Source organism: Pleurodeles waltl, chromosome 4_2, assembly GCF_031143425.1.
Source record: "Pleurodeles waltl isolate 20211129_DDA chromosome 4_2, aPleWal1.hap1.20221129, whole genome shotgun sequence".
In the NCBI taxonomy this organism is placed as follows: domain Eukaryota; kingdom Metazoa; phylum Chordata; class Amphibia; order Caudata; family Salamandridae; genus Pleurodeles; species Pleurodeles waltl.
In genome coordinates this window covers 490,120,022-490,137,117 of record NC_090443.1, presented here as the reverse complement: position 1 = coordinate 490,137,117, position 17,096 = coordinate 490,120,022, and the positions used below count along the sequence as shown (strand labels likewise).

Genomic DNA, 17,096 nt, shown 5'->3' with positions numbered 1-17,096 from the left:
ACTATCAGGATTGAAAACAAACTGGAATAAGAGTGAAGCTCTACTCCCATCCCCAGTAACCATGAGTGCAGTTCTCGCAACCCTCCCAAATCCTGGAAACAATCACACCTTAAATATCTGGGGATCGTCATCAATAGGGGCCTCGCCCACATGGTACAAGATAATTTGGAACTCCTGTTTGACCGTACCAAGCGTGATTTTGAAAAATGGTCCCAACTGGGACTCTCCCTATGGGGGAAGAGTACAACCTGTACGCATGGTCACTCTGCCATGGGACACTTATGTGCTAAGGATATTACCACTATTAGTTCCTCTGTCATTGTTCAGAACGGTTGATGCCTGCATACATAAATTTGTGTGGGGATCTCTTAGACCACAGCTTTGCAAAGCTAAACTCATTGACCAGTGGAAATGCAGGGGACTGGGATTACCTTCCGTAGAACACTATGCACTGGCTCTACACTTTTCGCAGTTGGCCTTCATGCTTCCGGGTGTATCAGACCCACCCTTGTGGGTTATGGCAGAACAAGTACTCTCTAATATGCCTCCTGGTCTGGACCTGCTTTATAGTTCTAGGGCCCCCCAGCCACACCCTGCTCATCCAGTTATACAGACCTTGCTGGACGCTTGGCGTTGGGCTCACCGCCTTATGGGAGTGGATCCGCAGACTCATACACACGAGCCGCTCTGGGACAATACCGGTTTCTTAACAGGGGAGGAAGTGGTTGACTGGGAGGTCTGGCGGACTATGGGCATCCTATCCATTGATCAACTTAGATAATGGGACGCTGAAATCGTTCCTGGCATTACACGCTGAATTTGGGCTCCCTGACCAATGTTCTTGGCAATAACGACAACTCTCACACTGTCTCCAGAGCCGTTTGAGGGCCCACCCGTGGATCCTACAACATTCACCAGTGCTTGAGGTATTACGAATCTGGGGCTCCTTTCCAGGAATGACGTCGGGGTTACACAACCTCCTGAATAGACATATTTTCTCTACCCCTCCTCAGCTCCCTTAGGACTCGGTGGTAAACCCAATTGCAGTTAGAGTACTATATGGAAGAATGGACAGACCTATTGGAGTCGCGGGAGCAGGGGGCTCGAGAAGCAAGAATGACATTTTGCCTTTTTAAGACTCTACATGACTCGTAATGGACATTCCAGAAGCTTACAGCAGCTGGATTATTGCCCCACGCGACTTGCTGGGGATGCCCGCCACCCGCAATGTGATTTAGTAAATATACTATGCCGCTGTCTGAGTATAGAACCATATTGTGAGGCAGTTGGGGTCACCCAGAGATTCTACCATTGCTGCCCTCTGTCCCAAACACCCTGCTTCCTTTGCATGTCACTGGAGATATCCAAGGCATGTCCCGTATACAACTCCGCCTCTTGCGTACATCGCTGACGGTGGCTAAGCTTTGTATTCTCCGACACTGGCACGTAGTAGTGCACCCCCCCCCCCTTCAACGAAGAATGGCTGTCGGCATTGTTCCAAACAGCTGCCCACAAATGCCTCATATTCACCCTATTGGGCAAGACAGAGATATTCCTGCAAACATGGGCCCCCTTTCTCCAACTAGCAAATAGTAAAATCTCCACCTCCTTCCTCTATGTCCTCCTCCCCTCCCCCTCCGTTCCTTGCTCTCTCCCCCCTTTTCTCTCTCTCGCCTCCTCATCCACCAATTTCTCTCTATTCCTCCTCCTTTCTGTTTCTTCCTTCTATTTCTTCCTTCCTACCTCCCTTTCTCTTCTTCTCCTCCCCCTCTCTCTCTCCATCCCTTCTCTCTATACCTCTCCTTGCTTTCCCTACTTACACTCCACTCCTTTTCTCTCTACCCATCCCTCCTGCATGCACGACCATCCCGTCTCTACAATACGATGTCAGCCCCCAGTGTTTACTGTTTTATATTTCTCCTGTGACACCTCCACCCTCCCTTTGTTGTGCTGCTGCACCTAGCTGCGTTATACATGTCCACGGGACTCTGGAACTGTTATTGATGGCCACCATCTTTCCCATCCGGAGAGCAAACACATGATCTCTTGGATATACTGTCCCTATGGGTAGTGGTGTTGAGCCTAGCCCTATGCCACCGCCTATGTCAGCATTGCCAATTACTACCTGGCTTTCCCCATAGCTGGGAAAAGCTGGAGACCTTACACATGCTCCTACATATGCTCGCTCATACCGCTGAGTTCTTACGACACTCCAGATTTTTGCTGAGGTTATGACTGCTGTTTACGATCTGGGCATACTGCTTTTGGAGGAGGATCGTTATTATGCTGCTCCTTTATTATGCCAAGCAAAGAAGATCGTGAGAGTGATGCCTTGTCCGACTTGGAAAGGCATTACCACCTTCGGTAGGAACGCTATTCAATTACAGAATATCAGTTTGTCTGAAAAGAAAAGTAGTATAATCAGGCTGGACCAAAATCACCTGAAGCACACTCACCCAGATTGTGGTTGTTATTACAACCAGAAAGACCATTGCTAAGGGTGAGGCGATGCAATAGACAACTGTGCCTGGGTTCAAAGGGGGAACACCGGAGAGAAGTGAAAACTAGATTTAAATCCCTTTGTTGCATCACAAAGAGCTTAGGGTGAAACATATTTTGCAAATATATAAGGAAACTCATTGCGATTGGTGATTTGAACAATGACCGCTGATTCTGCAAATGTAAAAAGGCCAAAATGGCCAATAAATAACATTTAACAGTGCCTACAGCAAGTACCTGCTGGGCCAAAGACAAGAGAAAACAAACAACAACATATTAGACAGTTGAGCATGCAACGGGTCCATCTGACGGAAACCACACCAAGCTACAAACTTATACCAGCGCCCATCAAGCAAGTTACGTACCTTCGGTAAGCCTCATCTGGTAGAGACTTTATCCAGCCGCAGATTCCTTACCTTAGAATTATCCCCAGGCGTCCGACTGCCACCGAGGGGTCAGTGTGGATTTCAGCACCATGACTGAAGCTGCCAAAAACACTGGTACAGAACCTGAAGCAGGTTTAAGGAGCAAATTCAACCCTACTGGCAGTACCCCCATCTGAAGATCCCTGCGGGTCCTTGGGGCCTGAAGACATGCCAAAGATGCACAGCATGGCCTTCTGAAAAGCTTCAAACAGCTGCAGCGTTTCTAATGGTCCCAGAAACTAGGAGTACTCCAGGGCCAATGAGAGAATCAGCACCTAAGTGGAAGGGGAATGAGACTTTGATCCACAGTGATGCCCTTTCACTTTCTCTGCAGGGCGAAAGTGGTGAGGAAAGGGCAGAGTCCTGCTTGGACTTCTTGAGTTTCTCCTTTGACTTAGCTCAAACTTCGACCACAAAGAAGCTCTGCCTCAGGAATGACTCTGGGAGCACCAGCGGGTCCATGCTCTAGACTTCGACCTGGAGCAGGACCGACGAGGAGCCTATTGGTGTTTGGCAAAGTACAGCTTCACTTTGTGTTCTTGGATAGCTTTTAGGTTTATTTGGGCGCAGTTGTTAGAGGCCTTAGAGTCCGGTATTGGACCCAAGCACCAGAGGCCCACATGGTGGTGATCTGTCACAGACATATGTTTGAGATTGTGTCTACAAAGTTTTAAAAACCTGATGCTTTTGGTCGTGACATCCCTTGCACACTAGAACATTTACAGAAGGATCTCTCCTGTCTGAAGGAGCAGAAAGAAAGAAACTCTGTCAGCCTGCATTGGGTGGTGGTTACAAGCTGATCCGCTTCTCAATTCTGTAATGGAACAAAGCTGACATGGAGTCGCACAACACTACCTACATACACTGCATGCATGAGATTTGCTACTTGAGTTTTCTAGATCTAGTCTGGCACCTGGGGATATTCATAGGGTGAGGAGTTTGTTGTTAAAAATATCCATTAGAAATAATGTTACTCAGAACCTCTTTCAAAACCCAGCGCTGTCCATGTAGGAACACATTGCATGTTGTTTTCTAGGAAATAATACCATCTATAAGGGCTTGAGTGACTTCATCGTATGGAGGCATCTTGTCCTTGTCGTCCACAGTTTTATCCGTTGGTGGCTTTGGATGATGTTCCTGGAACAGCAAATAACTGTATCACATTAGGGTTAACCTGGGCATTTATCTTTTCAATGCATTTGAGGCACGAGGAGTCTGCATACACCCAATCAATTAACAACCAAGAATGAATCCTACCAGGTAGGAGTTCTGATAGATAAAGCAACTGCTAGCTTTTCTTATTGAAAAAACGTTCAATATACCTGCCAAACAATCCAACATTGAGTTAATTTTTAAACATATTCAGTTTTCCTGTCACAAGTTGAATACATGGAAAGACACAACTTTGACCACAATGCCTACTTTTTTCAGTGTCCATTTGGTCTCACTGTCCACACATGAACTCTCAATACCAGAATATTTTATAGCAGATAACTGGCCACGAAGTAATTGGGGTTCAGCAATTCCTGTTTTTTCCAATCAACAGCCATTAGCATGATGGAACATGTAATGGAAGCAATCGGAAGAGTAATACCTACCATGTTTACTGTTTTTTGCTAAAAACCCACATCTAGTATATTAGCAACTATGGTCAGTGGAATTCAACAGGCTAGGTGAACTGTTCATTTAGTGAGTCAGTGGTGATAGGCTAGTTCTCATTCTGAGGTTCACTACATAAAGGGTGCTTTTGCACCCTTTCTTTAAATAGAATGTCTTTGTGTGGTATGGAACTCCTCTTTCACAATCTACATCTGCATGTGTACCATACAATCTCACTTTTCCAGCCTCTTTATAGCTTCAGCTTAAGTTGGGAAAATGCCAACTCAACCCTTAAGAACTTTGTATTATTTAAGGGCTGCTAACTCTCTCACTGAGCAATAAGCCAATCCTCCTCAAGGCTGTGCCTATTTTGTGTCCCTTCACTCAAAACGCCAAAGTGTGAGGCTAGCCTACCCTCAAAACATTAGCCACTGGAACTTTAATATCTAATGTAAACAACTTCCACTCGTTTGAGTCATCAGGATTGCCAAGCTTTGGTGGTGGGTCATGCTCAGACAGTTTTTATATTTAGTGTTCTGAGAAAGTTTGGTTGACATACCGAGCATCCACCACTGGCAGGACAGACACAGCCCATGTGAAGACTGACACACTATTAAACCCGACAAGACCTCCCATAATCCGACCTTCAGCATTTATTAGAAGGGTGGTGGAACAACCCCGAAACCATCTATTTAGTCCCCCTGAATAGAGAAAGATTAATTTCTTAAAAATATATAATCAACCTGGATTATCTAAACGTATGACAACAATAAGACTGTTCGGGAAGCACAACATTTTTTGATGCATTACTCTAACCTGAGAAGAGTGGCATTTTGAAACACTAAATGTGAAGTAAATTTGAGTGTGTGTCCTTGTATGTTGTAGGATTATGGGTCAATTGGGCCAAGCATGAAACCCCAAAAGTTAGAATATTTCAAACAACGCTAGATGCAAGGAGAGTGCACAGCGGTTCAAAAGACAACACAACCAGATGCAAATCATTTTACAAATACTGTCTCTGCGGGCAAAGAGTTCTGTTAGAACTATTAAAATATATATATATGGAAAACGTCACTTACCCAGTGTACATCTGTTCGTGGCATTACTCGCTGCAGATTCACATGCTGTGCACATCCCGCCATCTGGTGTTGGGCTTGGAGTGTTACAAGTTGTTTTTCTTCGAAGAAGTCTTTTCGAGTCACGAGACCGAGGGACTCCTCCCATTTCGACTCCTTGCGCATGGGCGTCGACTCCATCTTAGATTGTTTTCCCCGCAGAGGGTGAGGTAGGAGTTGTGTATGCTAGTAATAGTGCCCATGCAATGGAGTGAATGCGTATGTACATAATGAAGTTTCAAGTAATATATTTACAAATGTACAAATGTTTAAGATCTACTTCTAAACGGCTACAGGCTCCCGGGAGGGGGGTGGGCGCATGTGAATCTGCAGCGACTAATGCCACAAACAGATGTACACTGGGTAAGTGACATTTTCCGTTCGATGGCATGTGTAGCTGCAGATACACATGCTGTGCATAGACTAATAAGCAGTTATCTCCCCAAAAAGCGGTGGTTCAGCCTGTAGGAGTTGAAGTAGTTTGAAATAATGTTCTTAGTACAGCTTGACCTACTGTTGCCTGTTGTGCAGTTAACACATCTACACAGTAGTGCTTGGTAAATGTAGGAGGCGTAGACCATGTTGCTGACTTACATATTTCCCAGAAAGGCCATGGTAGCACCTTTCTTTCTGGTTGAGTGTGCTTTTGGTGTAATAGGCAGTTCTCTTTTAGCTTTAAGATAGCAGGTTTGAATGCACTTAACTATCCACCTAGCAATGCCTTGTTTTGAAATAGGATTTCCTGTATGAGGTTTTTGAAAGGCGATAAATAGTTGTTTTGTCTTTCGAATTAGTTTTGTTCTGTCAATGTAGTACATTAGTGCTCTTTTGATGTCTAATGTATGTAGTGCTCTTTCAGCTACAGAATCTGGCTGTGAGAAGAACACTGGTAATTCTACAGTTTGATTCAAGTGGAACGGTGAGATTACTTTTGGTAAAAATGTAGGATTGGTCCGTAGAACAACTTTATTTTTGTGTATTTGAATAAATGGTTCTTGAATGGTAAATGCTTGAATCTCACTCACTCTTCTTAGAGATGTGATGGCAATTAAAAATGCAACTTTCCACGTTAAGTATTGCATTTCACAAGAGTGCATGGGCTCAAAAGGTGGACCCATGAGTCGTGTTAAGGCAATGTTGAGGTCCCATGAAGGAACTGGTGGTGTTCTTGGTGGTATAATTCTCTTTAGGCCTTCCATAAACGCTTTTATGACTGGTATCCTAAATAATGAAGTTGAGTGCGTAATTTGCAGGTAAGCTGAAATTGCCGTAAGATGTATTTTAATGGAAGAGAAAGCTAGTTTAGATTTCTGCAAATGTAGTAAGTATCCTACTATCTCTTTTGCAGATGCGTGTAAAGGTTGAATTTGATTATTATGGCAGTAATAAACAAATCTTTTCCACTTATTTGCATAACAGTGTCTAGTGTTAGGTTTTCTAGCCTGTTTTATGACCTCCATACATTCCTGTGTGAGGTCTAAGTGCCCGAATTCTAGGATTTCAGGAGCCAAATTGCTAGATTCAGCGATGCTGGATTTGGATGTCTGATCTGTTGTTTGTGTTGTGCTAACATATCTGGTCTGTTTGGCAGTTTGATATGAGGTACTACTGAAAGGTCTAGAAGTATTGTGTACCAAGGTTGCCTTGCCCATGTTGGTGCTATTAGCATGAGTTTGAGTTTGTTTTGACTCAACTTGTTTACTAGATATGGAAGAAGTGGGAGAGGGGGAAAAGCATATGCAAATATCCCTGACCAGTTCATCCATAGTGCATTGCCCTGAGACCGACGTTGTGGGTACCTGGATGCGAAGTTTTGGCATTTTGAGTTTTCTTTTGTTGCAAATAGATCTATTTGTGGCGTTCCCCACATTTTGAAGTAAGTGTTCAGTATTTGGGGGTGAATTTCCCATTCGTGGATCTGTTGGTGATCCCGAGAGAGATTGTCTGCTAACTGATTCTGAATCCCTGGAATAAATTGTGCTATTAGGCGAATGTGGTTGTGAATCGCCCAATGCCATATTTTTTGTGTTAGGAGACACAACTGTGTCGAGTGTGTTCCTCCCTGTTTGTTTAGGTAATACATTGTTGTCATGTTGTCTGTTTTGACAAGAGTGTATTTGTGGGTTAATATGGGTTGAAATGCTTTCAGAGCTAGAAACACCGCTAACAGTTCTAAGTGGTTTATATGAAACTGTTTTTGCTGAATGTTCCATTGTCCTTGGATGCTGTGCTGATTGAGGTGTGCTCCCCACCCTGTCATGGATGCATCTGTTGTTATTACGCATTGTGGCACTGGGTCTTGAAAAGGCCGCCCTTGGTTTAAATTTATACTGTTCCACCATTGAAGCGAGATGTATGTTTGGCGGTCTATCAACACCAGATCTAGAAGTTGACCCTGTGCTTGTGACCACTGTGATGCTAGGCACTGTTGTAAGGGCCGCATGTGCAACCTTGCGTTTGGGACAATGGCTATGCATGAGGACATCATGCCTAGGAGTTTCATTACTAATTTGACCTGTATCTTCTGGTTTGGATACATGGCTTGTATTACATTTTGGAATGTTTGGACTCTTTGTGGACTTGGAGTGGCAATCCCTTTTACTGTGTTGATTGTTGCTCCTAGGTATTGCTGTGTTTGACACGGCAGAAGGTGTGACTTTGAGTAATTGATTGAGAAACCTAGTTTGTGTAGGGTTTCTAGGACGAAATTTGTGTGTCGTGAACACTGTTTTTGCGTGTTGGTTTTGATTAACCAATCGTCTAGGTACGGGAACACATGTATTTGCTGCCTTCTGATATGTGCAGCTACAACTGCTAGACATTTTGTAAAAACTCTTGGCGCAGTTGTTATTCCGAATGGCAACACTTTGAATTGGTAATGTATCCCTTGGAATACAAACCTTAGGTACTTTCTGTGTGAAGGATGTATTGGTATATGGAAATATGCATCCTTTAGATCCAGTGTTGTCATGTAGTCTTGTTGTTTGAGCAGTGGGATTACTTCTTGTAATGTAACCATGTGAAAGTGGTCTGATTTGATGTATGTATTTAATATTCTGAGATCTAGTATAGGTCTTAGAGTTTTGACTTTTTTGGGTATTAGAAAGTACAGTGAGTAAACTCCTGTGTTTAGTTCTTGTTTTGGTACTAATTCTATTGCCTCTTTTTGGAGCAATGCTTGAACTTCTAATCCTAGAAGATTTATATGTTGTTTCGACATACTGTGTGTTTTCGGTGGGACTGTTGGAGGGAATTCTCGAAATTCTATACAATAACCATACTGGATAATTGCTAGTACCCAAGTATCTGTTGTTATCTCCTCCCAATGTTTGTAAAATTGGCCTAATCTTCCCCCCACAGGTGTTATGTGATGGGGATGGGTGACTTGTGAGTCACTGCTTATTTTGAGGACTTTTGGGGCTTTGGAATTTTCCTCTACCTCTATGGAATTGTCCCCCTCTATATTGCCCCCGAAAACTTCCCCGCTGATATTGGCTTTGGTAAGTGGGCCTTGTTTGTGATGTTGTGGTTTCTGTAGGTTGTCCTCGAAACCCTCCCCTAAAAGGTGTTTTGCGAAAGGTGCCTCTGCTCTGCGGGGAGTAGAGTGCGCCCATGGCTTTTGCCGTATCAGTGTCCTTCTTGAGTTTCTCAATAGCAGTGTCGACTTCCGGCCCAAACAACTGCTGTTCATTAAATGGCATATTTAGCACGGCTTGTTGAATTTCTGGCTTGAAACCTGACGTGCGGAGCCATGCGTGCCTTCTTATTGTTATTGCAGTATTTACTGTCCTTGCAGCCGTATCTGCTGCATCCATTGAAGACCGTATCTGATTATTAGAGATACTTTGTCCTTCTTCCACCACTTGTTGTGCTCTTTTTTGGAACTCCTTGGGTAAGTGTTCTATCAAATGTTGCATCTCATCCCAGTGCGCTCTGTCATATCTTGCCAAAAGCGCTTGTGAATTGGCAATGCCCCATTGGTTTGCTGCTTGTGCTGCAACCCTTTCGCCCGCAGCATAAAATTTGCGACTCTCTTTGTCTGGAGGTGGTGCGTCTCCCGAGGTATGAGAGTTTGCTCTCTTACGAGCTGCCCTGACAACTACTGAGTCTGGAGTTAACTGCGTTGTAATATAAACAGGATCTGTTGGCGGTGGCTTGTATTTTTTCTCCACTCTTGGAGTTATGGCTCGGCCTTTAACAGGATCTTGAAAGATTTGTTTTGAATGTTTTAGCATTCCTGGGAGCATAGGTAGTCTTTGGTACTGGCTATGAGTGGAGGTTAGCGTGTTAAACAAGAAGTCATCCTCAATTGGTTCTGAATGCAAGGTGACGTTATGGAAAGCAGCTGCCCTTGCGATCACCTGTGTGAAAGATGTACTCTCCTCAGGAGGGGACGGCCTGGTAGGGTACGAGTCTGGGCTGTTGTCCGATACTGGAGCATCGTAAAGGTCCCATGCATCGGGATCATCTTGACTCATGGCAGTATGAGTCGGGGAGTGCATCAGTGGAGGAGTTGCTACTGGTGATGTGTGCACTGATGGTGGTGGAGAAGGTGGTGGAGTTGTTTTCTTTGCCACCTTTGCCTGTGGCTCCTTGTCCTTTTCGTGAAAGGCAAGTTTTCTTTTTATCTTAATTGGAGGAAGAGTGGTTATCTTCCCTGTGTCTTGATGAATGTGGAGCCTCCTTTGAGTATAGTCTGGCTCTACAGCTTGAAGTTCCTCTCCAAATCTATGTTTTTTCATTTGGGAGGCCAATCCTTGTTCCTCTGTATAGAAACCTGTTTTAGCTCCGAGGCTGGATGTTTCGGAACCGAAACTTTTTCGGAGGTCTTTTTAGGCTCTGAAGAAACCTTTGTAATTTTCGGAGTGGTGGTGTCTCGATGCCGAATTTGTTCGGTGCCGCTGTGACGGTGCCGAAATTTCTCAGAGCCGATGTCTCGGGTCCGAGATTGCTGTGTGGCGGTATCTCGACCGGAGTCGGATGACTTCGACACCAGCGTGCCCTTTTTCGGTGCCTTGGCTCGGTCACCGCTTGTTTGGGTTAAGCCATGGCCTGTTGGCGGTGGCGTCCCCTGGGCTTTTGTTGACTTCTTGTGAGTCTTATGTTTCAACGTCTTACTCACGGTTTTCGGCGTTTCTTCAGCCTCGAGCTCTTCCGAGTCCGACTCTTGGATAGAGAAAGCTTCCTCTTCTACCTCGAAACGCTCTTGTTCTGTCGGCATCGACGCCATCTGCAGTCTTCTGGCTCTTCGGTCTCTTAACGTTTTTCTGGACCGAAACGCTCGACAGGCCTCACAAGTATCTTCCTTGTGCTCTGGGGACAAGCACAAGTTACAGACCAGATGCTGATCCGTATATGGATACTTGTTATGGCATTTTGGACAGAAGTGGAATGGGGTCTGTTCCATCAGCCTTGAATTCACACGTGGCCGGGCCGACCAGGCCCCGACAGGGGATCGAAAAAAACCCGAAGGGCCACCGGAACTCTTCTAAATTCGGTGTTGATATGTTGTAACTAACCCGATACCGAACGCAAACAATACCGACGTTTTTTCCGAGATTCTAACTAACTTTCCGACCCGAAACACGGAGCGAAAAGGAACACGTCCGAACCCGATGGCGGAAAAAAAACAATCTAAGATGGAGTCGACGCCCATGCGCAATGGAGTCGAAATGGGAGGAGTCCCTCGGTCTCGTGACTCGAAAAGACTTCTTCGAAGAAAAACAACTTGTAACACTCCGAGCCCAACACCAGATGGCGGGATGTGCACAGCATGTGTATCTGCAGCTACACATGCCATCGAACATATATATATATATATATGGAAAATGTCACTTACCCAGTGTACATCTGTTTGTGGCATGTTGCACTGCAGATTCACATGCTGTGCACTGTTCCTGCCATCTAGCGTTGGGCTCGGAGTTTTACAAGTTGTTTTTCTTTGAAGAAGTCTTTTCGAGTCACGGGACCGAGTGGCTCCTCCCTTTCGGCTCCATTGCGCATGGGCGTCGACTCCATCTTAGATTGTTTTCCCCGCAAAGGGTGAGGTAGGAGTTGGCGAAGTAAGGATACTAGAGGTGCCCAAGCAATGGAGTATATCTGTATGTACATATTGTGTAGTAAAGGAATATTTATTTACATATTTACAATTTATCATTTTCATGCAACTAAAACGGCTACAGGCTCCCGGGGAGGTGGGAGGGCGCATGTGAATCTGCAGCGCAACATGCCACGAACAGATGTACACTGGGTAAGTGACATTTTCCGGTTCGATGGCATGTGTAGCTGCAGATACACATGCTGTGCATAGACTACAAAGCAGTAATCTCCCCAAAAGCGGTGGTTAGCCTGTAGGAGTTGAAGTTGTCTGAAATAATGTTCTTAGTACAGCCTGTCCTACTGTGGCTTGTTGTGCTGCTAACACATCTACACAGTAATGCTTAGTGAATGTATGAGGTGTAGACCAAGTGGCTGCCTTACAAATCTCTGTCATTGGTATATTACCAAGAAAAGCCATTGTGGCGCCTTTCTTTCTAGTGGAGTGTGCCCTTGGAGTAATGGGTAATTCTCTTTTAACTTTTAGGTAACAGGTTTGTATGCATCTGACTATCCATCTGGCAATGCCCTGTTTGGATACAGGGTTCCCAGCATGTGGTTTTTGGAAAGCTACGAACAATTGTTTCGTTTTACAAAATTGTTTTGTTCTGTCAATGTAATACATTAGAGCTCTTTTTATGTCTAACGTATGTAATGCCCTTTCTGCTACTGAGTCTGGCTGTGGGAAGAAGACTGGGAGTTCTACTGTTTGGTTTAGATGAAACGGTGATATGACTTTTGGTAAGAATTGTGGATTTGTACGGAGAACCACCTTATGTTTATGTATTTGTATAGAGGGTTCTTGAATAGTAAATGCCTGCATTTCGCTAACTCTTCTAAGTGAAGTGATGGCTATTACAAAGGTTACTTTCCAAGTTAAAAATTGGATTTGACAAGAATGCATGGGTTTAAATGGTGGGCCCATGAGTCGTGTTAATACAATATTAAGATTCCACAAATGCACTGGTGGTGTCCTTGGGGGTATGATTCTTTTTAGTCCTTGCATAAAGGCTTTAATAACTGGGATTCTAAAAAGCGATTTTGTATGTTTAAACTGCAGATAAGCAGATATTGCAGTGAGATGTATTTTAATGGAAGAGAAGGCTAGATTGGACTTTTGTAAGTGTAGTAAATAACTTACAATGTTTTGTGTGGTGGCGTCTAGTGGCGTAATCTGATTAGCCGGACAGTAACAAACAAATCTTTTCCATCTGTTAGCGTAACAATGTCTGGTTGTGGGTTTTCTTGCTTGTTTAATGACCTCCATGCACTCTTTAGGAAGGTTTAGATATCCAAATTCTAGGACTTCAGGAGCCAGATTGCTAGGTTGAGCGATGCTGGATTTGGGTGGCTGATCTGTTTGTGTTGTGTTAACAGATCTGGTCTGTTAGGTAGTTTGATGTGAGGTACCACAGATAGGTCCAACAGTGTGGTGTACCACGGTTGGCGAGCCCACGTTGGTGCTATAAGTATTTAGTTTGAGTTTGTTTTGACTCAGTTTGTTGACCAGAAAAGGAATGAGCGGGAGAAGGGGAAAAGCGTAAGCAAATATCCCTGACCAGCTGACCCATAGAGCATTGCCCTTGGACTGAGGGTGTGGGTACCTGGACGCGAAGTTTTGGCATTTTGCGTTTTCTTTTGTTGCAAATAGATCTATGTTTGGTGTCCCCCAGCGGTAGAAGTGATCTTGTAGAATCTGGGAATGTATTTCCCATTCGTGAGTTTGCTGTTGATCTCGACTGAGATTGTCGGCCATCTGATTTTGAATGCCTGGTATGTATTGTGCTATCAGGCGAATGTTGTTGTGAATTGCCCAATGCCAAATTGTTTGTGGTAAAAGACACAGCTGTGATGAGTGTGTCCCCCCCCCTGTTTGTTTAGATAATACGTCGTTGTCATATTGTCTGTCTTGACAAGAATGTGTTTGTGGGCTAGAAGTGGCTGAAACACTTTTAATGCTAGAAATACCGCTAGCAGTTCCAAGTGATTTATGTGAAGTAGTTTTTGATGATTGTCCCATTGACCTTGTATGCTGTGATTGTGGGGGGGTGCTCCCCACCCAATCATGGAAGCGTCTGTTGTGATAATGGCGTGAGGCACTGGGTCTTGAAAAGGCCGCCCTTTGTTTAAATTTACAGGGTTCCACCATTGAAGCGAAGAGTGTGTTTGCTGGTCTATCAACACTAGATCTTGGAGTTGACCCCGTGTCTGCGTCCATCGTTTTGCTAGGCACTGCTGTAAAGGCCGCAGATGTGTAGCCTTGCGTTTGGGACAATAGCTATGCATGAGGACATCATGCCTAGTTGTTTCATCACAAACCTTACTGTGTATTGTTGGTTTGGTTGTATGCTTGATCTTATATTTTGAAACGACTGAACTCTTTGTGGACTTGGAGTGGCAATTGCTCTTTGTGTGTTGAGTGTTGCTCCCAAGTATTGTTGTATTTGGGATGGTTGTAAATGTGATTTTTGGTAATTTATAGAAAACCCTAGTTTGTGTAGTGTATCTATGACGTATTGCGTATAAGTCTTGGCTTTTATTAGCCAATTGTCTAGATATGGGAATCCGTGCATGTGCTGCCTCCTTATATGAGCTGCTGCTACTATGGCTAGGCATTTTGTAAATACTCTGGGGCTGTTATTCTGAACGGTAGCACTTTGAATTGATAATGTTTGCCTTGTATTACAAACCTGAGGTTTTCCTGTGAGATGGATGTATGGGTATGTGAAAATACACATCCTTGAGATCCAGAGTTGTCATGTATTCCCCTTTTTTTAGTAAGGGAACTACGTCCTGAAGTGTTACCATGTGGAAATGATCTGATTTGATGAAGAGATTCAGTGTTCTGAGATCTAAGATAGGCCTTAGCATTTTGTCTTTTTTTGGGATAAGGAAATACAGGGAGTAAACCCATGTTCCTTTCTGGTGATAGGGTACTAGCTCTATAGCTGTTTTTGTAGCAGTGCTTGGACCTCTATTTGTAATAGGTCTAAGTGTTGTGGAGACAATCTGTGCGGTTTTGGTGGAACATCTGGTGGGAATGTTGTGAATTCTATGCAATAACCATGTTGGATAATTGATAGGACCCACGTGTCTGTGGTAATGTGTGTCCAATTGTGGTTGTATTTGGTTAGCCCACCCCCCACTGGTGATAAGTGTTGGGGAAGTGTGACATTGAAGTCACTGTTTGCTAGGGCTTGGTTTGGAGGGCTGGAATTTCCCTCTTCCTCTTGGGAATTGTCCTCTGTAGGAACCACGAAACCCCCCTCTCTGGTACTGCGACAGGTAGGTGGGTTTTGTTTGGGAGGTGGATGGTTCTGGTGTCTGTTGTCAAAACCCCCCCTTAACTGTGGTTTCCTAAATGTTCCTCTTTATTGTGAGGAGTAGAGCGCGCCCATGGCTTTGGCCGCGTCAGTGTCTTTTTTTAATTTTCTCAATTGCGGTATCCACTTCTGGCCCAAACAACTGATGTTAATTTAACGGCATATTCAGTACCGCCTGTTGTATTTCTTGTTTAAATCCAGAACTTTGCAGCCATGCATGCCTTCAAATTGTTACAGCTGTGTTTACAGTCCGTGCTGCTGTATCTTCAGAGTCTAGGGCAGACCGTATCTGGTTGTTTGATATGGCCTGTCCCTCTTCAACCACTTGTTGGGCACGTTTTTGGTGTTCCTTGTGCAAATGCTGGATGATGCCTTGCATTTCGTCCCAGTGCGCCCTGTCGTAGCGTGCAAGTAGGGCTTGTGAGTTTGCAATTCGCCATTGATTGGCTGCTTGCGATGCCACTCTTTTCCCCGCTGCGTCGAATTTTTGACTCTTTATCAGGGGGTGGGGAATCCCCTGATGATTGTGAATTTGCCCTTTTTATTGCAGCCCCCACAACCACTGAGTCCAGAGGGAACTGTTGAGTAATAAACACTGGGTCTGACGGGGGTGGTTTATATTTCTTTTCGACTCTTGGCGTGATGGCCCTCCCTTTTACAGGCTCTTGGAAGACCTGTTGTGCATGTTTGAGCATGCCTGGTAGCATTGGTAAAGTTTGGTAGGATGCATGTGTGGATGCCAGAGTGTTGAACAGGAAGTCATCCTCCACCGGTTCAGAGTGCATTGTTACATTGTGGAACGTAGCTGCCCTGGCTAGTACTTGCGTATATGCTGTACTGTCCTCTGGTGGTGAAGGCTTGGTTGGATAATACTCTGGGCTGTTGTCCGATATAGGTGGGTCGTATAGATCCCAGGGATCCGCATCATTTTGAGTCATGTGTGGGTGACTTCGCCATTGGTGTACCAACTGGTGACAAGTGTGGTGATTGCAGTGGGGATGTTTGTGGTGAGAACTGTGGTGGTGGTGACTTTTCTCTAACCACTTTGGCTTTTGGTTGCATCTCAGTCTCTTGAAAAGCTAGTTTTCTTTTAGATTTGAGTGGAGGGATGGTTTGTATCTTCCCTGTGTCCTTCTGGATTTCCAACCTTCGTTGTGTTTGGTCATGCTCTTTTAAATCCAGATCTTGCTCAAATCTGTGCCTTTCCTTGAGCTGCATAGAAAGCCCTTGCTCCTCAGTGTAGGAAGAGCGTTTCGGCTCCGAAGCAGTTTTTTTCGGTACCGAAATTCCCAACGAAATTGTCTTTTTTGGTTCCGATAAGCTCTTTCGAGGCTTGCCAGACTCGATAACTCGATGCCGACTTTTTTTGGTTCCGGATTCTCAACCGGAGTCGGAAGTCTTCGGCAAGTCTTTGGCCTTTTTCAGTGCCGATGTTATTTGGTCACCTTCTTTTCTGTGGGTTGAGCCATGGCCTGCTGGCAGTGGCGTCCCCGTGGCCTTGAGTTTTTCTGGTGTGACCCTGGGTGTGGGACGGGGCAGGTCTACTCACTGTTTGCCGCGCCGTCGAAGGTCGATCACCGTCGGATTTATCCGAGTACATTTCTTGGATGGAAATTCTCTCTTCCTCCTCGACGTTGAGATGTTGTTTTGGCTTCGACGCCATTTGTAGTCGTCTTGCATGTCGATCCCTTAAGGTCTTCTTGGATCGAAATGCTCGGCAAGCTTCACAAGTATCCTCTATGTTCGGGCGACAAATACAAGGTTACAGACCCGGAGCTGGTCTGTATAAGGATACTTGGCATGACACTTAGGACCGAAACGGAATGGGGTCCGGTCCATTAGTTTTTGATGACAGGTGTGGTCGGGCCGACCAGGCCTAGTTGAAGAGCAGAAGCCCCAAAGGGCCCCCGAAGCGGTCTTGATGTCGGTGCCGATGCGATAAACTAAACCGGTGCCGAACGTAAACAATACCGACGATTTTTTGATTCTTTTCTAAGTTTCCCGATTCGAAATACGGAACGAAGAGGAACACGTCTGAA

At 44.7% G+C, this 17,096-nt stretch overlaps 1 protein-coding gene across 1 annotated transcript in view; it reads right to left on the bottom strand.

The window, feature by feature from the left end:
- PRKCSH (PRKCSH beta subunit of glucosidase II) overlaps positions 1 to 17,096 on the bottom strand; it is a 199,565-nt gene that overhangs the window by 54,738 nt on the left and 127,731 nt on the right. The window contains exon 11 of the mRNA XM_069231886.1: positions 3,971 to 4,061. Coding sequence (XP_069087987.1) covers positions 3,971 to 4,061 — 91 coding nt within the window. The remainder of the gene's footprint in view (positions 1 to 3,970; positions 4,062 to 17,096) is intronic.